The 24774-nt window shown below is 41.2% G+C and overlaps 1 protein-coding gene across 1 annotated transcript in view; it reads right to left on the reverse strand.

The window, feature by feature from the left end:
• Window positions 1-24774, reverse strand: part of LOC141131882 (chloride anion exchanger-like) — a 119294-nt gene that overhangs the window by 72957 nt on the left and 21563 nt on the right. The window contains exons 4-8 of the mRNA XM_073619672.1: window positions 14341-14451; window positions 10475-10647; window positions 10215-10379; window positions 8377-8529; window positions 470-552 (exon numbers count right to left, since the gene is read on the reverse strand). Coding sequence (XP_073475773.1) covers window positions 470-552; window positions 8377-8529; window positions 10215-10379; window positions 10475-10647; window positions 14341-14451 — 685 coding nt within the window. The remainder of the gene's footprint in view (window positions 1-469; window positions 553-8376; window positions 8530-10214; window positions 10380-10474; window positions 10648-14340; window positions 14452-24774) is intronic.

The following is a 24774-nucleotide window of genomic DNA, read 5'->3' on the forward strand; positions in this document are numbered from 1 at the left end:
CAAGATATTATTTGGATATGGCATGGATAGAGGTCCCCTTTTTTCTAGCTTTTCTCAGCATCATTTCCATGTGTTGCCTGTACAATTAATCTTATGCTTTACAACCGGCTGATGATGTATGAATAGAATTGTCTTGCTCCACTCCTTCGTCTCTATGATTAAGCCTCGATGAGTGAGAGAAATGCATCAGAAATAGGGCTCAGGTGGAGCTCAAGGCTGAGGCCCTTCACATTTTTTTTGACCTGTTGAGCTAGTGGTGTGTGCCGTCTTTCATCCCCTCATACTTCCCAGCTTTCTGGATTAAGCATAAGACAGCCTGCACCCTTATACTTCTGTGAGACCTACCAGAGCACCTTGAGCGCTATAAGTGGTATTGGGTATAGTGAGCATAGATTATGCTGGTGTTTGCATGTAGTATCACCATACTTTGTCATTAATCAAACAGCAATACATTAATTGAAATCCTTACCCTCTTTGAATTGTTCCTACAATTTCTACACCAAATCTGTGTTGGAAATCAAATGCATAAGACACTCCAGTGCCAATTATTGTCTGCAAAATAAAATGACTCTATGAAAAAATTTGTAAGGTGACAAGCCAAAGCAGCTAAAGGCAAACAGAAAACAACATAGTTCTGGACATGTATTTGATGGATGATTTGAGAACATCTACTTCTACCAATGTGTGCTTGTTTAGGCCTGGTTCACACTTGTGCGATTTCAGATGTAATTTGAGTTTCACAGAATCGTATAGCGATGGAAATCACATTATTCTCTGTGGTTCACCTCAATGCAGCACAACAAGTTTTTGGAACAGGGTCCAGTGCTACTTTGGTGCGATTGCAGCAAGATGCTGTACTCCTACTTCTAGAAGTTTCGACTGACTTTAATAGGATTGATCACTCCCTCCTCAAAAAAAACATTACTCCTTTGGTCTTTGTGTAAATAATAATACGAGAAATACCCGCGCTATGGAAACAAATACTATATAGAAACAGAAATAAAATAAAAATAAAAATAACTCTAAGGGCTGCTGCTGTAGTTTAAGGTAAAAAAAACAAGTGAATAAAGTGTAAAAATGTTATACTCAGCACTGCTCCACAAAAGAACCGTCAGAAGAGGAGAAGCGTCACACAGCGGGAGCCTCCCTCCATGCCATCATGGATGCGGAGCGGCCCGAGGAGAAGAAGGGAAGAAGACGCCGACGCCACGGAGGAAGATGCCGGTCGAGAACACCGGAGGAAGAACCAGAAGAACCAGAAGAAGAAGAAGAAGATGGAGGAAGAAACCGAAGGAAGATAGAAGATAGAAGAAAGAAGATAGAAGATAGAAGAAAGAAGAAGCATTTAAATAAAGGAATTGTCAAAAACTGTCTCTTGTTCATTTTTAACATTTTTGAGTTTTTTTGTGAAATGGTAGGGGTACTTTTGTACCCCCTTACCATTTCACACAAGGGGGAGGGCCGGGATCTTGGGGTCCCCTTGTTAAAGGGGGCTTCCAGATTCCGATAAGCCCCCCGCCCGCAGACCCCCACAACCACCGGGCAAGGGTTGTGGGGATGAGGCCCTTGTCCCCATCAACACGGGGACAAGGTGTTTTGGGGGGCTACCCCAAAGCACCCTCCCAATGTTGAGGGCATGTGGCCTGGTACGGTTCAGGAGGGAGGGCGCTCTCTCGTCCCCCCTCTTTTCCTGCGGCCTGCCAGGTTGCGTGCTCGGATAAGGGTCTGGTATGGATTTTTGGGGGGACCCCACGCCATTTAAAAAAAAAAATTTGGTGCGGGGTTCCCCTTAAAATCCATACCAGACCTGAAGGGTCTGGTATAGATTTTGAGGGGAACCCCACGCCATTTTTTAAAAAAATTTTGGCTGGGGTTCCCCTTAATATCCATACCAGACCTGAAGGGCCTGGTATGTAATTTAGGGGGACTCCCCACATCACTTTTTTTTTAAATTTTGGTTCGGGGTTCCCCTGTGGGGAATTCCCATGCCATTTTTATCAATGAACTTTTATGTGTATTGTCGGACCGGCAATTCATTAATAGCCACGAGTAGTTTTAAATTACTTTTTTTTTCTTTGAAATGTCATTTTGCTGTCAGACTGTTCTAAACACGGGAAACATGCGCTCCTTTACAGGCATACTATAGACACCCCCCAGGTATGAAATTTAAAGGGATATTACACTTCTATTGTTTCACTTTAAGCATTATTAAAATCACTGCTCCCGAAAAAACGGCCATTTTTAAAACTTTTTTTGCATTGATCCATGTCCCCTGGGGCAGGACCCAGGCCCCCAAACACTTTTTATGACAATAACTTGCATATAAGCCTTTAAAATTAGCACTTTTGATTATTCATGTTCGTGTCCCATAGACTTTAATGGTGTTCACGTGTTCGAACAAATTTTTTGCCTGTTCGCAAGTTCTGGTGTGAACCGAACAGGGGGGTGTTCGGCTCATACCTAATCCTGATATAGTCTTCCCTTTTATTGCTAATTTTTCCATTCAATAGAAACAGATTAAAAATATAATATTTAAACATTGGGATATTCTGAAGAGGGACCCTATTTCAAACACATTACTCCCTGAAAGCCCTAAAATAATTTCCTATAGAACACCTAACTTAACCACTTCCCGCCCGGCCTATAGCGGATTGACGGCCGGGTGGTGGTTCCGTTATCCTGACTGGGCATCATATGACGTGCAGCAGGATAACATGCCGCCGTGTGCCTGCGGTGGCGTGCATCGCGGCGAACGGTGGAGCGGTGTGTCAGTCTGACACACCGCTCCACCGATCTTGGTAAAGAGCCTCCGGCGGAGGCTCTTTACCACGTGATCAGCCCTGTCCAATCACGGCTGATCACGATGTCAATAGGAAGAGCCATTGATGGCTTTTCCTCACTCGCGTCTGACAGACGCAAGTAGAGGAGAGCCGATCGGCGGCTCTCCTGGCAGGGGGGGTCTGCGCTGATTGTTTATTAGCGCAGCCCCCCTCAGGTGACCACACTGGACCACCAGGGATCACCACTAGGACCACCATGGAAGGGGGCAACATGTGGATGGCCAGGTATGTTCCCCATGGCCATCCACATGTGCCCAATGTGCCCAGTCAGTGCCCAATCTGTGCCAATCAGTGCCCACAAATGGGCGCTGATTGGCACTATTATATTGCAGTGATGCCCAGCAATGCCACCCTTAGGGGCATCAGTGCCACCAATCAGTGTCATCAGTGCCACCCATCAGTGTCCATCAGTGCCACCTGTCAGTGCCCATCTGTGCCCATCAGTGCCCACCTATCAGTGCCCATCAGTGCCCATCCGTGCCACCTATCAGTGCCACCCATAAGTACCCATTAGTGCCACCCATAAGTACCCATCAATGCCACCTACGAGTGCCCATCAGTGCCGCCTATGAGTTCCCATCGATGCCACCTATGAGTGCCCATCAGTGCCGCATACCAGTGCCACCCATCAGTGCCCATCAGTGCCACCTATCAGTGCCCATCAGTGCCACCTATCAGTGCCCATCATCAGTGCCCGTCAGTGCCACCTAATCAGTGCCACCTCATTGGTGCCACCTCATCGGTGCCCATCAGTGCCGCCCTATCAGTGCCCGTCAGTGCAGCCATATCAGTGCCCGTCATTGAAGAAAAAAACATACTTATTTACTAAAATTTTTAACAGAAACAAAGAAAAACGTGTTTTTTTTCAAAATTTTCGGTCTTTTTGTATTTGTTGCGCAAAAAATAATCAAATACCACCAAAAGAAAGCTCTATTTGTGGGAACAAAATGATAAAAAAATTGTTTGAGTACAGTGTAGCATGACCGCGCAATTGTCATTCAAATTGCGACAGCGCTGAAAGTTGAAAATTGCCCTGGGCGCGAAGGTGTCTAAGTGCCTGGTATTGAAGTTGTTAAGGGCCCTTTCACACTGGGGCGCTTTGCAGGCGCTATTGCGCTAATAATAGCGCCTGCAAACTGACCCGAAACGGCCGCTGCTGTCTCTGCAGTGTGAAAGCCCCGAGGGCTTTCACACTGGAGCGGTGCGCCAGCAGGACGGGAAAAAAAGTCCTGCTAGCTGCATCTTAGGGGCGGTGAAGGAGCGGAGTGTATACTGCTCCTTCACCGCTCCTGCCCATTGAAATCAATGGGTAAAACTGCCCCACTAGCGGCCGAATACCGATGGTAAAGCGCTTCTTACAATAGCGGCGTTTTACCGCCCCCGCCCCAGTGTGAAAGGGCCCTAAGGGATAAAATAGCACCCAATGTTATTGAACCCTCAGCGAGAGCAAAATTATTTAAACATGAAAGGGTTTTACCTGTGTAACAATTGCACAATCTGTAAACTAGATGGCTCTAGAAAAAAAGAAATGCACTACCTTTAGTTCAGCCAGTACTGGTAGGTATTCAATATGAAGTACAAGTTTTCATTACTTGCAGAACTAGACATGTTGTATAGCTCCTCCAATGTTCCTGCAATAAACAGTACTTTGGTAGGACCACCAGAATGCTGAAGGATAGGCTGAGGGAGCAGGTATATAATTTTAGGAAAGGTTTACATACCCACAGCCTATCAGCTCATTTTAAGAGGTACCATAATAGAGATTCCTCGAGATTGAGCTTTATGGCTATAGAAAAATGAAAACCTCATTGGATGGGTTGTAATAGAACCCAAAAGATCTCAAAGATGGGGATTTGCTTGATCTACACTATGAATAAGTTGGTCCCTTTTGGATTGAACGTTGATTTGGATATCAATGGTTTTATTGTAAACAGTTCATTCTATTAATGTATACACCCTGTCCATTTATCCTGTTGCTTATAGTGTATAAATTTGGAGTGATTTTAATTTTTAATTATATTTGATGACATGGTTAAGCACTAAGACCATTATGTTAAAAACAGTGGTTGATTACTAAAGTGTCCACTAGAGGGAACTGCTCATCAGTACAGAGGACTTACAATACATTTATAATTGCAATTTATGGTATTTCCTCTTTACTGGTGGGAAGCCTTTATATTAATTATTTAATGATCTAATCATGATTTTATTGCTGTTCGAAGCTTCACAGTATTCTAGGTAAAATTCTGTTTAGTATTTTACAAGAGACTGCTATTTAACATAAGGTATTTTTAAAAAAAATCTTCATAAGTTGCATTCTTTATGCATAGTCTTTTCCTAATGTTATATTATAATGTGAATGGTTGTGAATGGTTTCTTGTAATAATAATATCTTTTTGATTCACCAGGAATTGTTTTTAAGGTCTATACCTTAAAGTTGGACCTCTGTCGTTATGACTTCTTTAAGATGGGGCCAGGAAGTCCTAATGATCTATGTGAAATAAAGAAAAATTACCTTGCACACGGGTTTACATCAAAATTCTGCCCGATTTTTGCTCCTTTTGACTCTAGCATCTGTGTGCTAATCCTATACACTATATTGACTAAAGGGAAAATGGTGCCGGATCGTTCCTCTGGCTCTAGTGTTTGTTTTAGCTAATTGCACAGGTTATTTAAGGGTGTTGAATGTTGATATCGACTCACTGAATATGTGCGTTGGCACGAAACATGTCGGGGTGGGGCTATGAGCTGACGTCGCTATTTTAAATATTCATGAAGTCTTTTATATGTTTCCCTTATAGTCAGTAATAATTAAAAAATATTTATCAATATGTATTTATAAATTTGTTAACATCTCTTTCATAGGTTATTCACAATATTTGTACAACATTCGTGCTGTTTCAAGGCCCTGGCTAAGCGGGATTCCCCGCGAAACACGTAGGCCATCTGCTCTGCTCTATTCAGTCAGGACCAGCACATCCTGGACCAAATAACAGTAATTGTGATTATAACCTGTTTAAAATGCAATGTGAGTTTTAACTATTTGTTACATGGAAAATAAAGATAGTCATATTTTTACCTCTTAGTATATGTGTTTATTGAGCCCTACAAGGTACATTTAAAGTCCCACTCCATCCTACCATTGCTCTTTGACTTTTATATCACCAAAATGGTCTCAAGATATCACCCAAACCATTATCTTCAGTCCTTCTAAGACTTCCTGCCAGGCATGTCCAAAGTTCGGCCATTTGCGGCCCGTGTTCCGGTTTCAAATGGCCCGCCTGGTAATTTGGACATGTATATCTTTTGTATATATGCTGGCTGCCTTGGAGAGGACAGGGAGGGGGCAGGACGAGTGCCGTACATACAGGAGCATTTCCTGTTTACGGGGCAGCCTCTGTAATAGAAAGTCCTGTCTCTTGCGCTGCCATTGGACGACTGTTCTGTCCATCATAGGAGGCGGGACTTTGTATTAAAGAGGCCACCTTGTAAACAGGAAATACTCCTGTGCACTCTTCCCGTCCCCTTCCTCTCCCCTCCAAGGCTGCAGTTGGGCATGGATAAGGCTGCACTGATGGCAATGGTGAGTATGCATTCATAGCAACGGGGGTGCTGCAATGGTGGAGATGCATTCATGGTAATGGTGGTGCTGCATTCATGACAATGGTGGTGTTGCATTCATGGCAATGGTGAGTCTGCATTCATGGCAATGGGAGTGCTGCATTCATGGAAATGGTAAGGTTGCACTCATTGCAACAGTGGGGCTGCATTCATGGCAACAGTGGGGCTGCAGATGGGCACTGACCCTTATTTTGCTTCACAGTTCTTTATTTAAAATTTTAAGGGTTTTTTTTCCTGAAACTTCCCTCTTAAAGTGAAGGTGTGTTTTAGGCCGATAAATACGGTATATAAAAAAACACGCCCAAGCTCATCTCTTCAACACACACAGCCACAAAGGCAAGAGAATTTTTGTTGGGCAGTGTATTAGTGCTCGGACAAACACACTTAGACCAAATTTTTATGGTTCAAAGAATGTCAGACAAAATGGTCGGCCCTCACGCATGTTCACTTCATCAAATCCCTCTTTGAAAAAAGTTTGGACAACCCTGTTTTAGGCAATCCTGACAATGCATCTCTTCAAGGAAGCCTAAGGGGGATAGGCTTCCTTGAAGAGATGAACTAACTGCTCATAGTTATTACCTTTTTGTAACACTTGCCGTTCCCTTTTAAATTGTAAGTTCTCTTGAATTGTCCTTTTTTTAATCTTTACTGTCTCCCTTTAATTGTAAAGTGGGGTAAACTGTTGCCACTATGGTAATCTTTGTTAATATTAATAGTATAGATTTGCTATGTTTCCACTTAATAGGGTAACAATGCTGTTTGTTCTTCATTTAAATCATGCAGCAACGTTGTCACCCTCTGGATAGTCTTAGATAAACATGTAGTTTTAAAAATACTTTGAAGGGTAAAAAACCCCAAAACAAAACAGTTAAAGCGGTAGTACACCGCAGTGGTTGGAAAAAAATCCCCTGCAAGGCAATGTCATAATGTGCTAGTATGCCTTGCATACTAGCACATTATGAGAGACTTACTTTAGAACGAAGCCCTCCAGTGCCACACTGTCACTGCTGAGAGGGCTGACATATTCCCCTGGTCTTTTTTCTGGGTTCGCGTCCTCCAGCTACATGAGTGGCCAGGGGAACAATGAAGTCACTCCCGTGCATGCGCCTGAGCCGCTGTTTACGGCAGGGGTTTTGAAGGTCTGGCACGGTATGCCAGACCTTCAGAGTGCATACGCTAGTAACATCACCAGCTGTACTCACTCCGAATATCTCCTAAACTGTGCAAGTTTAGGAGATGTTCACAGTACCTACAGGTAAATCTTACTATAGGCTTGCCTGTATGCACAAGTGGTAGAACAGAGTTTACTACCCCCTTAATGTTTCAAACTTTTCCCCTTTATTATTATCCATTCCTATGTAAATTGTTCCTTTAAGAAATATGAGAGACCAATGCTGGAGGCTATGTGGGGATACTGGCTCTATATTTCATGCTCTGTGGATGTGTAAATCTCTGCACTCGTATTGGAATACATTTTTATTCTTTAGCGTCTGACCTTGTAGGAATAAAAATAGAACTCTTCCTTCCCTTGCAATTTTACATTTATGGATTGATCAAGTTCCTTCCCATTTTAGGGTGGTACTTATCCATCTTTTCCTGGTGGCCAAACTTCATATCACTAAACTTAGGAAATCCCCTGACACACCTACTATTAGAGACATGTCATTAACCCTAATTCACCAATACCATGGAGAGACTGCTAGCAACTAAAAATTTGTTTACATCCCAGTTCAAAAAATTCTGGTCTGTATGGCTGGACAACCCTAAATGCATGAGTAAAGCCCAACAAATATTTTATTTTAACTTTAATGACTTACTTTTTTATTTCCTTTTGCCCATTGAGAATTACTGAAAAAAAAAAATTTGAGAGACATGTTTGTAATGATAGGGTGTGGTAGGAAAATCTGATACTCACCAGTATGATTTCAATTGGAATAGGAACAGGCATTTTTGCTTTAAAATAATCATTGAATTCTTTCACAATATAAACTACAACCATTACAACAATGGAAATAATTAGAGATGCGATATTTGTAATTCGTAAATTATCAAAAATTGCTTGAAGCACCTAAAACAAATACAGAATAGCAATAAATAAAACAAATATGTAGAAATATGAATTTAAACTGAAAAAATAAATAACTAAAACCGTACCTATTGACAATATTTAAGAACAATCACCAAAACTTTAGGAAATACTTTCATGGTAATGAATATAATATACCCATAAATTACATTCTGCATTATTTTCTGCAGTATTTATTCAGTCATTGTAATTAACAGAGACAGATGTGAATTTTAGATTGACCATCAAATGCTCTAATTGCATTATATATTCATTTGATTGCGGAAAATAGGGATAAGCTGAATGAATGCACTGCAAAATTACTGATTAAGCTGTCTCTTTTTTTTCTTTAATATGAGGGCACTTTTTATACCTTTATAATATGGGGACAATTTTATATATTTATATATATTATACACTTTTTGGTATAATTAAATCCTATGTGGTAAACGCATGGTTGAAAATTGTTATGTATGAATAATGTATGGAGCAGAAATGTAATTTCATTGTGATTTGTTTTACAATGACAATAAATCTTATTTTATCTTATCTTATCTTATCTTATCTTATCTGTAAATGTGTGCCCGGTGTGGAAATTCTACATTTCATATATTGAGAAGTTTAAACAACAATCTTCTCTAAAAAATTTTCTTTGGAGGGTGTTATTTATTTTATCTTTTTTGGGGTGGGGGTATATTTAGGGTCATTTAGCTTATTTAATTTGATTTGTTTGTATCTTTTTAATTTTGGTGTATTTGATTACTATTTACAGTATATAGCGTCAGTACATTTTTAATGAGATTAATGACTTTTGGCACAGGAACTGGTACGAGATAATTGAAAGGAGCTTCTAGTACCACCAATATTTTTTTTTTTTTAAAGCCCATTGCACCTATGAATCACCAAAAAAAACACTTTAAAGTGTTTGCAACCCTAAAAAATAAAATAAAAGAGATCCTGTTCCCTTATAGCAGATTAAACAGCACAGTGCTTGTGCTGTCTAATCAGCCCCTCTCTAAACAGCAAAAAACCTGGCTGATCATCCGCAGCTCTCCTCTGTCCTCCTCACCCCCTCCCTCCCTGTATGTCAGCCCCTCTCCTTTATCTGGCAATAGCTCACTGTAAGTGTTTGTTTAAATAGATGCTTCTTAATACCTTTTTCCAGTTACCTTCAGGCTGGTCACTTGACTCCCGGCCGCTCTGCTACTACAATCCAAGGCTACAGTGGGAGGTGCAGAGCAGCCAACGGGGTGGTCACATGACTACCGGCCGATGTCAGAGGGAGATCTCAGCACCTCCCGCTGTCGCCCTGGATCGTAGTAGCAGAGCAGCCGGGAGTCACATGACCAGCCTGAAGATAACAGAAAAAGGTATTTAGAGGCATCTTTTTAAACAAACTCTTACAGAGTGAGTTATTGCCAGATAAAGGAGAGGGGCTGCCAGTGAAGGGCGTTTTAAGGGTTACAACCACTATAACTTTACTTTCCCTATTGATTCAAATGCAATTCACCAAATAGTAAAATTTCTCCAAAATCCCATGATTTTGTTTGAAACTGTGGAAATATTAAAATTTTACAAAATTTCTAATGGGGGTATATATCTTTATGAGTGTTCTAAAATCTGCAATGTATGTAAATCTTTGTATTGTAAATGTTGTTGAATTATGAATCATGAAAATTAATACTTACCCTAAAATTGGCAATTGGTCCATTGAAAGCAGGAATTTTTAATCCAAAAACATATTTTAGTTGAGATATCACAACTTCAATGGCTGCAGCAGTTGTAAATCCATTAATTAATGGCTCTGACAAATATATAACAATAAAACCAAACTGAAGGAACCCCAAAACCAACTATATCGAAGAAAGAAAAAAAAAAGTTGTCAGAAAAGTTTGTTTGGAAATATTTTTGCAAAGTTTGAGCTTTCTTAACAATGGACAAAACAAACCTGTACTATTCCAACAAGAAAAGTTAAAGATGCTGCCACCATAACTTTTTGTTCATTTATATAATTTTCATCTGTGCTGTTGCCTAGAGTAGAATTGCCAGCGCTCGTGGATGCACTGCCTACAAGATTGGTCACCACTGAGCCAACCATTAGGCATGTGACAGGAAAGGGACCTACACAGAAAAACATCAGTGATTTAGGCAGTTTGGAGATTAAAGTTGAATGCGTTTTTTAGCAGCAAAATACAAAGCACATCGATGAGCAGTAACCCACAGTAACAACAAATCTACTACTATTCAATTTACAGATTGCAACATATTTGTATGCAAAGTCACCTGACACAGCATGAAAAATAAACTGCATATGATAACCACTCTGTGGAAGGATTTTAAGATTTTCTGCACATCTGATTGTACAATCCAAATAATTGCCAAAGGAAGTGTTATGCAGGATTCTACATTCATAAAACACAAGCAAATTAAACATTGAACAGCTGCTTTTCCAAGTATTCTTATATGAATTAATTTATTTGGATCTTTTTTTAGAACAATCACAATGAGATTTCACAACAAATTATCTTGAACTTAGCTGAATTGGAAAATACAATTGCAAATTCAAGTTGCGAACATTTGATTTTTCATTGGCTAAACTTAGTCACTGCACACCAGTTGTCTTTGTAAGACCTCATTAACACAGGCACTTATACCTGTAGTCCATGAATGGGCCATGTCTTTATGCAGGTTCTGCATGCAGGCAACCCTTTCATGCCTATGGGTAATGCAACGTCTGCACGAGCACAGCTGCTCATGCCAGTTTGCCAGCTTTATGGGTTCTGGTGAGCATCTCCAAATACAGACAGTGTTAAATAATTGTGTGTCATTTATAATTACAGTGGGTATAGAAAAGAATCACTCTCCTTTAAAATAATGACATTTTGTTGCTTTTGCAGCCTGAAATGAAGTCAGCCACAGTTTTTGTTTTATCCAGCTGTATTTACTGCTGTGCAACTTATCCAATGATATGACACCAACATGTCAGAAAAAAAAATCAAAAACAAAATCACTAAGTTGGAAAAAGAATCACCCCCTTATGTCAGTATGTTGAAAAACCATTTGATTCAATTACAGCCTTTAGTATGTTGGGATATGTCTCTACTAACTTTGCACATCTAGACTTTGCAATATTTGCCCACGCTTCTTTGCAGGACTGCTCAAATTCAGTTAAATTTGATGGTGACCGTTTTTTGGCTGCAGTCTTCTAGTCATTCCACAGATTTTCAATGGGGGTTTAAGTCTGGGCTCTGACTAGGCCATGCAAGGATATTCACCTTTATCTTCTTCAAGCATTGTGTGGTCATTTTTTCTGTGTGCTTTAGGTCATTGTCATGTTGGAAGGTAAACCTTCTTCCCATTGACAATTTTCTGGAAAATTGAGAGAAATAGATTTTCCTCAAGAATTTTTATTGCATTTTGCCCCATCCATTTTTCCTTCTATCTTGACAAGTGCTCCAGTCCCTGCTGCAGAGAAACACCCCCATAACAGGATATTACCACCTCCATACTTTACTGTAGGAATGGTGTTATTTGGATGGCGAGTTGTATTGGATTCCCGCCAGACATATCGTTTGATGTTGAGGCCAAATAATTCAACTTTAGTCTCATCTGACTATAACACCTTTTTCCACATGGCCTCAGAAACTTTAAGCTGCGTTTTGGCAAAGCTCAGTCATGACTGCTTGTGGCCTTTCATGAGGATTGGCTTTTTGCTTGCAACCCTCCCATACAAGCCACATTTGTGGAGAATTTGTGATATTAATGTCACATGCACACAATGACCACGCTTTGTCATAAACTCCTGCAACTGCTTCAGAGTTTCTGTAGGCCTCTTGGTAGCCTCTCTGACCAGTTTCTCCTGGCTCTTTCATCCAGTTTGGAGCAACGTCCTGATCCAGGGAGGGTGTGTATTATACCAAATACCTTCCACTTCTTAATAATAGACTTCACTGTGCTTCTAGGCATTGATAAAGCTTTTGAATTTTTTTGGATCTCCTGACTTGTGCATGTTCACAATTTTATCACCAAGATCTTTTCACAGTGCCTTGCCACATATAGTTGATTGTTTGCTTCAGTTGCACCACCAGGGATTGAAATGCTCAAGGAAGGCTCTTTTCATGCTGAGCTAATCAAAATAACCACAGCTGATCACAGCTGAAAGTCAAATGGCTTTGCGTGCCATTGAGAAGGTGATTAGCTACACCCGATTAAGTCATTTTTAGGAGGGGGTGATTCTTTTTCCAACTAAGTGATTCAGTTTTTGAATTTTTGTTTATTTTTTCTGACATTTTGGTGTTACATCTTTCACTTGGATGTTATAAGTTACACTAAGTAAATACAGCTGGACAAAACAAAAAAAAGTGTCTGTCTTCATTTCAGACTGCAAAGCAACAAAATGTTATTATTTTAAAGAGGGTGATTCTTTGCTATACCCCCTGTATTTACTTGTGATAAGACTGTTTTGGATTATGATTAGGACAAAGTTTATTAATGATTAGGATTAAAGATATAGTCCTGACATCTTGAACCATATTTTTAAAACAAAGGTATCTCATTATTTTAACCACAGTGCTGCCTTATTATGGCTGTTCTTGGTGCATTAGAGCTCTCTATATTCTACTTTTTTGCATTAGAGACGGAATACAAAAGGGCAAAATAAACAAGAACATACAGTATATACTTCTTTAAAATAAGCAACAGGAAGGAAGCTTGAGATTGATGTTGCTCGTACATGGTGGTCTTGTGCCAACAACAATTAAAGTGGATCTAAAGTCAAAAACATTTTTTTTTTAAATTTTGGATAACGAAAGAAATGGTTAAAACCTCTTCTTTTTTCTTTTTTTGCCATCTGTGTGCCAGTTTTCCCTTCACTTTTGTCTTGTAGACAGTGCAGGAAGTGAGATAAAACTTTTCCAAAGTAGGGGAAAGCTCATGTTAAGCTGGCCATTGATTGTAGATTTTCAAGGGAACATTCTTACAAACAACAGTGTGAACATTCATACAAAATTACAAATACATTTAATTACTTGCTGAGTTTTGTTCAAAAGTGCTTTAAAATTTCAATTGCTTTTAACATTCAATTTCAGAACAAATGGACCTTACCAAATAAAAAAGCATATGTTGTTAAAAAATGTGTTCGTTCAAGAAAAATGTTTTGATACTCTTGTCACTGCGGTCAGCATCAAACATCAATCTGACTCTACTAATGATTTGAAAATGAAATGGACATACTAAAATTAACAATTTAAAAATTCTACTAGTGTATGGCTGTGGGCCATTTGGGAGATTTCCCCTCTCCCTGTTTCAGTGACAACTTAAACTTGCCATTTTTCCCTTAATTTCCATCATGGTGACATATTGAGAGTGTACATTTCCTCAGTTTGAACACAGACAGCAGAGAAAAACTGAGAGAGGTTTTAAACTCTCACCACTCAAAACTAAAAACGCTTAGGCTTTGCATGTGCTAAGAAAACTAAAGGAAGTATGAAATATTGGTGCTTTCTAGGAAATCTATGCAAATAAACTTTCTTCAGGCTTTGGCTAAATGATGTAGGACCCATCAACAGTGCATTGCTTGTTAAAACCCTGCAAATATACATGAGGTTACATTAAGTTCCCATGTAGCCAACCCCACTGAAAGCAGTGTGCTCCAAAATAGAGGGGGGGGTTAGTAATGCAATTACATAGCTAAAAATTGCCCATGTAGTTTAGCCCTTAACAGAGACAAGGTTTGTATCCAGCATATTATGTTTAACGTAAAAATATATTACTCATACTGTATATCTAAACAGGAAAATGTGAAATAATACTCACCAGCAGAAATATGTCTAGAAGTTCCAAAGAAGAAATAAACCACAACTGGAAAAAATGCTGCATACAGTCCATACCCTGGTGGTACATTTGTTAGCAGGGCATATGCCAAACCTAAATAAACCAGACAGTTATATTGTATGCAATATTGACCATTACATAAAAACACTGGTGCTTGTTGTGGAAATTTTATTAAGATATACCGTATTTATCGGCGTATAACACGCACAGGTGTATAACACGCACATTAATTTTAAGAGGGAAGTTTCAGGGAAAAAAAATTTAATTTTAAATAAGGAACTTTGAAGCAAAATAAGGGTCAGTGCCCATCTGCAGTCTCATCATTGCCACCAATGCAGCCCCATCAATGCCCATCTGCAGTCTCACAAGTGCCATCAATGCGACCTCATCAGTCCACATCAATGCAGCAGCCTCACCATTGCCATCAATGCAGCCTGATCGATGCCCATTTGCAGCCTAGAGGGGACAAGGAGGGGGGCGGGACGAGTGTCGAAAGATTATATACAGTGAGAATCTCCTATGATAGACAGAACAGTCGTCCAATGGTGGCCCAGGAGACGGGACTTCCTATTACAGAGGCCACCAAGTAAACAGGAGATTACACTGTATGTAATCTGACAGCGCTTATCCCGCCCCCCTCCCTGTCCCCTCCGAGGCATCTAAAATAGAAGTATTGGCGTATAACACGCACGTGCTATTTGCACCCAATTTTTAGGGTGAAAAAGTGAGTGTTATACGCCAATAAATACAGTATTTAATATGTTTTGTCACAGTGTCTCCCAGTATTAGTTCTCCTGCAGTCTGCTCTACAGAGCAGGCTGGGGCAGACTGACGCCAGTTGAGATCCGTTTTGGTAGTGAAAAGAACCCAGTAAGTTTCGGAGAAGTGTTTGCAGAGTGGGGATATGTCCGCCAGCGAAGCACTCCTGTGCAATGCACAGACAATCGTCTGGGGGGGATGTGTTCACTCTGTAAAGACATTATTGTTTATGGGGGGATGTATGCTCATGTCTCTCATGTGTCTGATCAGCACATGGGGTGGCTATGGCGTGTCCCTTCAGATAATCTCCCATCAGCAGGAATGGCAGAATAATCCGGGTATGTGTTGTTCTCTGAACAATGCAGAATAAGGATTCACGCCAATGGTAAAAACGGTAGTGTTTGTGTGCGTTTGGTCGGGGCAGTTTTCATGGGTTCTTAGGCCAGCCATGTGGCTTTCTTTGTCTTACTGGAGAGCACAACTTAGAGGTACAAGGGGCAGGGAATCATACACACTGCCCTGCATCAGTGTTGCCAACCTAACAGACTGAAATTTACTGACACGACACCCAAAATTTACTTGCACAGCCAAGTTTTTACTGGGATTTCCAAAAGTTTCCAAATTTAAAGTTTTAAGTACAAATTTTACTATTTAGGCTACAAACAAGTACAATATGTGATTAGCAGTGTGATTTAAGGTAGATAATAAGGCAAAAAACATATTTCTTATTTTATTTTCGAAATAGTAAGTAAATAGCTCAGGGACAGGACTCAGGAGGGCAAGAAATTAGAATGGGCGGCACACACATGAAATTTACTCTCACAGTGATACTGACAGCAGTGTTCAGCACTACAGATTACCGACAGGACACGTCCCCTCCTGAGTCACAGTGACAGTCTCTCTCCAAGCCAGGTGGTCCCTCCAGTCCAAACATCACTGATGGTCCCGCTCCTGGCCTGCTTTGCTCTCAATGTGCAGACCCACACACAAGGCTCTGGCCGCTCTGCATGGCTCCCTTGCACCATGACATCCCAGGACATGCTCAGGCACCGCCTCCACCAGAGCCGCCCGAACACACTGTAACAGGCACTCGTATGGTCTTGGCTGGCTCCGGGCCGAGCGTGTCAGCCATATTTTTTACTGGCAACCTTTTCTTTTTACTGGCATTTACTGGCCTATTGCCTGTTTTTTACTGGCCGCCAGTAAAAATACTGATGGTTGGCAACACTGCCCTGCATGGACACGCCCATACACTCCCCTAGTTACTGTTCATTGGTTGAGATTTGTATAACTCCTCCTGTTTGCCTGTGCTTGATTGGCTGATTGTGAAGCTACCAAGCTCTATTGTTTTGACTATGCAATGTACTATGAATAAACGGAATGCCCATGGACACAGGGCTGTCGGTGGAGCTACAGATGTGAGGATGGTGGTTATGTCTGTTTTACTCGGGAAACAGGGTTGTACTAAGATGCAATATACCAGAAGGCTGAAAGGACGCCTATTAGCACAGGAGACATGGATTACGCATAGCGTATAGAGAAATCTCCACGTCATGCTTTAGGCAGGCTATAATGCCGCATACACACGACCGGTTTTGCCATCGGAATAAACTCCAAAGGTTTCTCTGACTAAACTCAGACGGAATTCCATTCAAGTGGTCTTGCCTACACACAGTCAAACCAAAGTCCGACCAAAGTTCGACCGCCAAGAACGTACGAAAGTGACGTACAAGACTTACGACGGGACTAGAAAAAGGAAGTTCAATAGCCAGTAGTCAATAGCTTCCGTCTCATACTTGCTTCAGAGCATGCGTCGTTTTTGGTCCGTCGGAACAGCATACAGATGAGTGGTTTTCCCGATGGGAATTGGTTCTGTCGGAAATATTTAGAACATGTTCCATTTCTATGTCCGTCAGAAGTTTCGAAAAAAAAATCCGATGAGGCATACACACGATCGGAATAGACGATGAAAAGCTTCTGTCGGACTTTTTCTGTCCGACATTCCGCTCGTGTGTACGCGGCTTTACAGATAGAAAATGATGCCAAGTCATAGAGCGCAGTTTGGCATTTTCTTAAAGCGGAGTTCCAGCCAAAAGTGGAACTTCCGCTCATTTGTCTCCTCTCCCCCTCCGGTGCCACAATTGGCACCTTTTGGGGGGAGGGGGGACAGGATACCTGTCTTTGACAGGTGTCCTGTTCCCACTCCCGGGAGTCCGCACCGCGGCACATTACTTCACCGTGGGGCTACCTCCTCCTCCCACTGTCGCCGGGCCAGTAGGAGATAGGAGCAGGGCCTAGCGCATGTGCAGTAGGGTTCCCAGTGTGAAGCCGTAATGCTACACTGCCGGGTTCCCTTAGCCGCAATGGCGGCGGCAGCACCCGACAGCAGATGGAAACATTGCTGGACTCCAGGACAGGTAAGTGTCCAATTATTAAAAGCCAGCAGCTGCAGTATGTGTAGCTGCTGGCTTTTGATTTTTTTTGGGTGGACCTCCGCTTTAATGATTGATTTAGTGAAATCCTTTAGTGCTAAAAATCAAACAGGTTTTCCTGAAGGATTAACATTTAGCAAAACTCTGTTTTAAATAAAAAAGAAATTTTGCGCTAGGTGTAAAAAATAAAACTGAAAATGTGAGATTTTATAAAAACAAAAAAACACAGTGATAGGAGTCCTGCTGCTTAGCACTATAACCCCGATACAAGGGCAAGATAAACATATATATATTGAGCAGTGCAGCGCTGGACATACAAACAAGTGAAACCAATGCATCTAAATAATACTTAATACATCCAATATAAAATATGAAAATAGTAAAAATCCACCAATGTGTTACTATCAGTCAGTACATTTGTTAGTACCAGACTGTAAATTAATAAAAAGTTCAAATAAAGTGAAACAGTCAAAAAATAAGTGTCCAAAATAGTTATGTGAAAAATGTGAAATCTTGATGCGATAATCCACTCGATAGTGCTGCCCATCACCAAGTGAAAAAGATGGAGGCTTACCAGAAAGCCTGCGACCGCCCTTACTCAGGGGGGTCAGTACAGGCTTAGTAGATCACCGCGAATATGCAGACAGAATGACGACCAATATCCCTCTTTGTTCCTTTCTGGATAGCTTGTTAATAGCAACAGGGGACACTCAGGAACACCGTGGTCATAAGATGATTCCAGGGACGGAGCACTGAGGTGGAACACACTCTGTACCGAGAGTGTGTTCCTCCTCAGTGCTCCGTCCCGGGCTGACATAGCAGACTCAGAGCTCCGGCTGTATACTCAGTACTTATCGCTGGAATCATCTTATGACCACGGTGTTCCTGAGTGTCCCCTGTTGCTATTAACAAGCTATCCAGGAAGGAACAAAGAGGGATATTGGTCGTCATTCTGTCGGCATATTCACGGTGATCTACTAAGCCTGTACTGACCCCCCCTGAGTAAGGGCGGTCGCAGGCTTTCTGGTAAGCCTCCATCTTTTTCACTTGGTGACGGGCAGCAATATCGAGTGGATTATCAGTATTATTTAGAATTATTAGTACATTTTTCACATAACTATTTTGGACACTTATTTTTTGACTGTTTCACTTTATTTGAACTTTTTATTCATTTACAGTTTGGTACTAACAAATGTACTGACTGATAGTAACACATTGGTGGATTTTTACTATTTTCATTATATACATTGGATGTATTAAGTATTATTTAGATTCATTGGTTTCACTTGTTTGTATGTCCAGCGCTGCACTGCTCAATATATAAAACTCTGTTTTACCTATTCTAAGAGGACTGTAATGTATTAAAACAATATATCCAAAAAATACTTTTTATTAATACTTACTATAGAGTAGAAATAAGAAAGGGTTTTCATTTATGAACCTTTACATACTCTACTCAGAACACAATCACAGTGTAACTAAAATATCTATTTTGGGTTGAGTCAACTGTACTGTTTTTTAGAGTGGGCGGTTGGCTTTTTAGTGATAACTACTGACGTGTCTAAAAAGCACTCGGCTGTTATCCTAAGGAGCGGGAGTCCCCCACTCCCGCCGCCTTCCACTGCTCTTCCCGGGCCTCCCGTCCCACCGGGAGACCCAATCCACCAGCCGGTGTGTCTGTCGCCTAGGCTGAGACCCAAACAAAGCCGGATTTGGCTTTGATAGGGTTTCCGATGTAGAATCCATCGGAAACCCAATGGCGCCGATTTAAGATAAAAATTACAGTATTCAGAAACGCAGATTTTGGCATTCTGAATACTTTTAAGTGCAAAGGAGGGATATGGGTTTTTTTTAGACCCCCGATGCTCAGGAGGGTCAGTACAGGCTTAGTAGATCACCGCGAATATGCCGACAGAATGACGACCAATATCCCTCTTTGTTCCTTCCTGAATAGCTTGTTAATAGCAACGGGGGACACTCAGGAACACCATGGTCATAAGATGATTCCAGGGACTGAGCACTGAGGAGGAACACACTCTGTACCAAGAGTGTGTTCCTCCTCAGTGCTCCGTCCCGGGCTGGCATAGCGGACTCAGAGCTCCGGCTGTATACTCAGTACTTATCGCTGGAATCATCTTATCACTACGGTGTTCCTGAGTGTCCCCTGTTGCCAGTGGCGTAACTAGAACCTTCAGGGCCCCGGTGCAAGAAATCAAGAAGGGCCTCCCTGACCCCCAGCTGGGGCCCTTCCCTCCGAGCCGATGGCGTAAATGCCAAGGCCCGGTTGCAAGTGTGATGTTTGTGACCCTGGTAGTTCTGCCACTGGCGTCTGTTTTTTTAATTTTTATTGTATTTTTCTACCATTTATTTATTGTTTTACAATATTATTTTATAAAAAATATTTTAATTTTTTTTTTAAGAGTTGGGGGGCTTTGGTGAGATATCAGGGGTCTAAGCAGACCTCTGATGTTTCACCTTTGAGAACGAGAAAGGAGATTGAGAGCACAGCCTCAGCTGCACAGAATGAATGGACAGGAATAGCTATGTATAGAGCTGCCCCTTTATTCGCAAACTGAAGCATAGTAAATACAGTTTACTATGTTTCAGTTATGAATGGATTGAGTCCGTGATCGGTATGGATCACTGACTCTCCATGCAGATACCCTACAGCAGCTGGCAGGTGAGGGGAGGGGGGAACTCTGCTGAGCTGTGGGGACAAGGGGAGGGGCTAGGAGGGAGCGGGGGGGGGCAGGAAAAAGTACAGGGGGGCTGGAGAGCACACGGGGGCAGCAGAAAGAAGCTACATAGGAGGCGTGGTGGGTGCGACTGCATATAGAGGAACTGATCTTTCCATTTCCCCTACTTCTCATCTCCTTTCAGCAGCTGCAGGAGGAGAATGGAGAGATCAGTTTCTCTGTATCAGTGTTTCTCAACATTTCTTCAACATTTTAGTCAAGGTGCAACATATTGCCTCTTCACTGCCTGTCAAATGCCTCTGAAAAGCGATCTGCATCGCTTTTCAGAGGAATGGTATTTTCTTGTTGGTATTATGAACCCACCCTAAAAAAATCTGTTCTGATCTTAAAGAAAAAGGGGGTCAGAATTACAAGTAATGTGTATACATACACGCATATAAACACACACGTATGCAAATACACACATATACATAAAAAAACATGCACACACAAACGCACACACATAAACGCACACACGAGCAAACATGCACATACACATATAACTCTATACACATGCACACCCATGCGCACACACAAGTAAACATACACATACACACAAATAAACGCACACACACATATAAAACACACACACACATGCACACACCCAAACATGCAGACACACACATATAAGCACACACACATGCATAAAAACATATATAGATCGCCTTTTTAAAAATCTGCAGCTGCAGCCCTGTACTTTAAACTCTCCATGCCGGGTACTGCACTGTAGGGGGAGGCAGAGAGCACAGCACACAGTGTGCTAGACACGTCTCACTTACTTTCACTTTGTGACCGAGCTCCTGCACTGCCGAATGATTTATGCATCGGCTGAGGATCAGGGAACTCGGTCCCATATGCAGCCACCACTCGGGAAGAGGGGGGCACACGGGCCCCCTCTTGCAGCATGGGGCCCAGTCGCAATGGCGACTTTTGCGACCCCTATACTTCCGCCCCTGCCTGTTGCTATTAACAAGCTATCCAGGAAGGAACAAAGAGGGATATTGGTCGTCATTCTGTCGGCATATTCGCGGTGATCTACTAAGCCTGTACTGACCCCCCTAAATAAGGGCGGTCGCAGGCTTTCTGGTAAGCCTCCATCTTTTTTCACTTGGTGACGGGCAGCACTATTGAGTGGATTATCGCATCAAGATTTCACATTTTTCACAAAACTATTTTGGACACTTATTTTTTGACTGTTTCACTTTATTTGAACTTTTTATTCATTTACAGTCTGGTACTAACAAATGTACTGACTGATAGTAACACATTGGTGGATTTTTACTATTTTCATTATATACATTGGATGTATTAAGTATTATTTAGATTCATTGGTTTCACTTGTTTGTATGTCCAGCGCTGCACTGCTCAATATATAAAACTCTGTTTTACCTTTTCTAAGAGGACTGTAATGTATTAAAACAATATATCCAAAAAATACTCTTTATTAATACTTACTATAGAGTAGAAATAAGAAAGGGTTTTCATTTATGAACCTTTACATACTCTACTCAGAACACAATCACAGTGTAACTAAAATATCTATTTTGGGTTGAGTCAGCTGTACTGTTTTTTAGAGTGGGCGGTTGGCTTTTTAGTGATAACTACTGACGTGTCTAAAAAGCACTCGGCTGTTATCCTAAGGAGCGGGAGTCCCCCACTCCCAACGCCTTCCACTGCTCTTCCCGGGCCTCCCGTCCCACCGGGAGACCCGATCCACCAGCCGGTGTGTCTGTCGCCTAGGCTGAGACCCAAACAAAGCCGGATTTGGCTTTGATAGGGTTTCCGATGTAGAATCCATCGGAAACCCAATGGCACCAATTTAAGATAAAAATGACAGTATTCAGAAACGCAGATTTTGGCATTCTGAATACTTTTAAGTGCAAAGGATATGGGTTTTTTTTTAGACCCCCGATGCCTCTATAAAGAGTACCTGTCACTGCCCATTGTCACTGACAGCAATAAAAGTATTCAGAATTTTTTTTTTAAAGGGACAATGTAAAAAAAAAAAAAAATAAGAAAAACATTTTTTTTAAAAGCGCCTCCATCCCCACGTACTCGTGCAGCAAAGAAAACGCATACATAAGTCGCGCCTGCAAATGTAAACGGTGTTAACATGTGAGGAATCACCGTGATTGTCAGAGTAAGAGCAATAATTTTAGCAAAAGACCTCCTCTGTAACTCTAACCTGGTAGCTGTTACATTTTTTTAAATGGTCACTTATGGAGATTTTAAGGTACGCAATTTTAAAGCATGACATGTTAGGTATCTATTTGCTCGGCGTAACATCATCTTTCACATTATACAAAACAATTGGGCTAACTTTACTGTTTATTTTTTTTTTTAGTTAATGAAAATGTCTTTTTTCCCAAAAAATTGCGTTTGAAAGACCGCTGCGCAAGTACCGTGTGACATAAAATAATGCAATGATCGCCATTTTATTCTCTAGGGTCTTTGCTACAAATATATAGATATATATCTATATATGTAGATATATATATAGATATATATATATAATGTTTGGGGGTTCTAAGTAATTTTCTAGCAAAAAATACGGATTTTAACTTGTAAGCAACAAATGTCAGAAATAGGCTTAGGCATGAAAGGGTTAAACTGCGTAAGAGGTCCTTTACTGCTAGGCTACTTTCACACTGAGCCGCTTTACAGGTGCTATAGCGCTAAAAATAGTGCCTTCATAGTGCCTGTAAAGAGCCTCTCCTCTCACTCCAATGTGAAAGCCCAAGGGCTTTCACACCGGAGCGATGCGCTTGCAGGACGGTCAAAAAAGTAATGCAAGCAGCATGTTTGCAGCACTGTAGGAGCCCCAGTCTGAAAGTAGCCTGCCCCAGTCTGAAAGTAGCCTAAGAGTGATAAGAATGTGGAACTTCCATTCACAATTGGTGGTGTCAGTGGGGAGTTTAGACAAACTTTTAGATGTGTTACAATGTAGAGGAATATGGAAAATGGTAGTGACATAAACACACACACACAGTCATGTTGAACTGGATAGACTGGAGTCTTTATGCAACCTTAACAACAATTTCTTAAATCATCAACAGATGAGGGTACTTTTTTAAGCATAGTTGTTAATACTATATTAACATTCTACAATATGTCATGTTTAATCGTAGAGGTTTAGTGGTCTTTCCTTAATATTTATAGCAACCGTAACTATACTGAAGAAGTATACATTGATATAAAAAAGTGTTATGGGCTGACTTATAGTTTTACAGAGGCATAGATTATAAGCTGGGGTCCTACTGCCTAGGCATTCTTCTGTGTCTCTCCGCACTGGCAGCACAGTGCATCAGAGACAGGGGAACTCTAATTGGCTGCATCGGCAGCCAGACATTGGCCCCATTCACCAGCAAGGAAAATGTGCGGGGGACAGTGTAGGATGCTGAAGGTGATCTGCAGGACCCACAGCAGGCAGTACATTTTCAATCCCCTGTTAGTACATACATTACATTTCTCGTACTATGTTAAAATAACAAATTGTAATGTTTCCTGTAAGACTTTAAACACATTTACAATGTCATCTTCTGCCACAAATTGCTCTTGGCTTTCCATATACTGTAGCAATTAAGAAGTGACTCATTCTATCTGACATATTTTAGGACCTTTGATCACCTTTGCATTTTACCTTGATTGATAATTGCATTCATTTTACATCAATAATATACATAAACACTGCAAATTACATTATAATACATAAAACATACATATATGAAATTCCAAACATAATACTTACATGTTGATCATTAAAACAAGATACAGGAGCCCATTAAATCAAATTGACATAAATTATATGTGACATTGCACATTAAGCACTATTGGAACACTAATTAACATTCTCGCATTCCTATTTATCGAAAAATATTGACAATTTGTCAGGGCTGGGCTCTCAGCAGCACTCTTCTCTGTGCTCAGGCTGCTCAGCTGTTGCGTAATTGTTAGCGCTCATGGTTTCCACAGTGGCTCACCTGGTGCACAGTTGGGAATTCAGCTTTCCTTCTCGGCGTATCACCCGCAGTCCATTGGGGCCGCAGAATGAGCCAACCAAGCCTAGGAGCAGTTTCTACGTTGCTATATTTCTGACCACCATAACAACTGGTCAGATCTCTTTCCTTGGGCGAAGTTTGCTCATAATACTGCTGTCAATGCCGCTTCCCGATCGTCTCAGTTTATGGCAAATTATGGGTTCCAGCCATCCATGTTGCATGTTTCCTTTGTTCCTCAAAGAATTCCTGCATTGGAGGAACATCTCCGTTCCACTTGGATGCAGGTCCAAGAATCCTTGCAACGTGCCAAGTGATAGGTACAGACTCCATGCTGACTGCCGACGCCTACCTGTGCCTTCCTATCAAGTTGGAGAGAGGGTCTAGCTGTCATCTCGTAACCTCCAACTCCATGTTCCCTCACTAAAACTGGAACTGCGGTATATTGGGCCTCTCCGTATTCTCCGTAGGATCAACCCAGTGGCCTACGCTTTA

The sequence above is a fragment of the Aquarana catesbeiana genome, linkage group LG03 (genome assembly GCF_042186555.1).
Source record: "Aquarana catesbeiana isolate 2022-GZ linkage group LG03, ASM4218655v1, whole genome shotgun sequence".
NCBI lineage: Eukaryota > Metazoa > Chordata > Amphibia > Anura > Ranidae > Aquarana > Aquarana catesbeiana.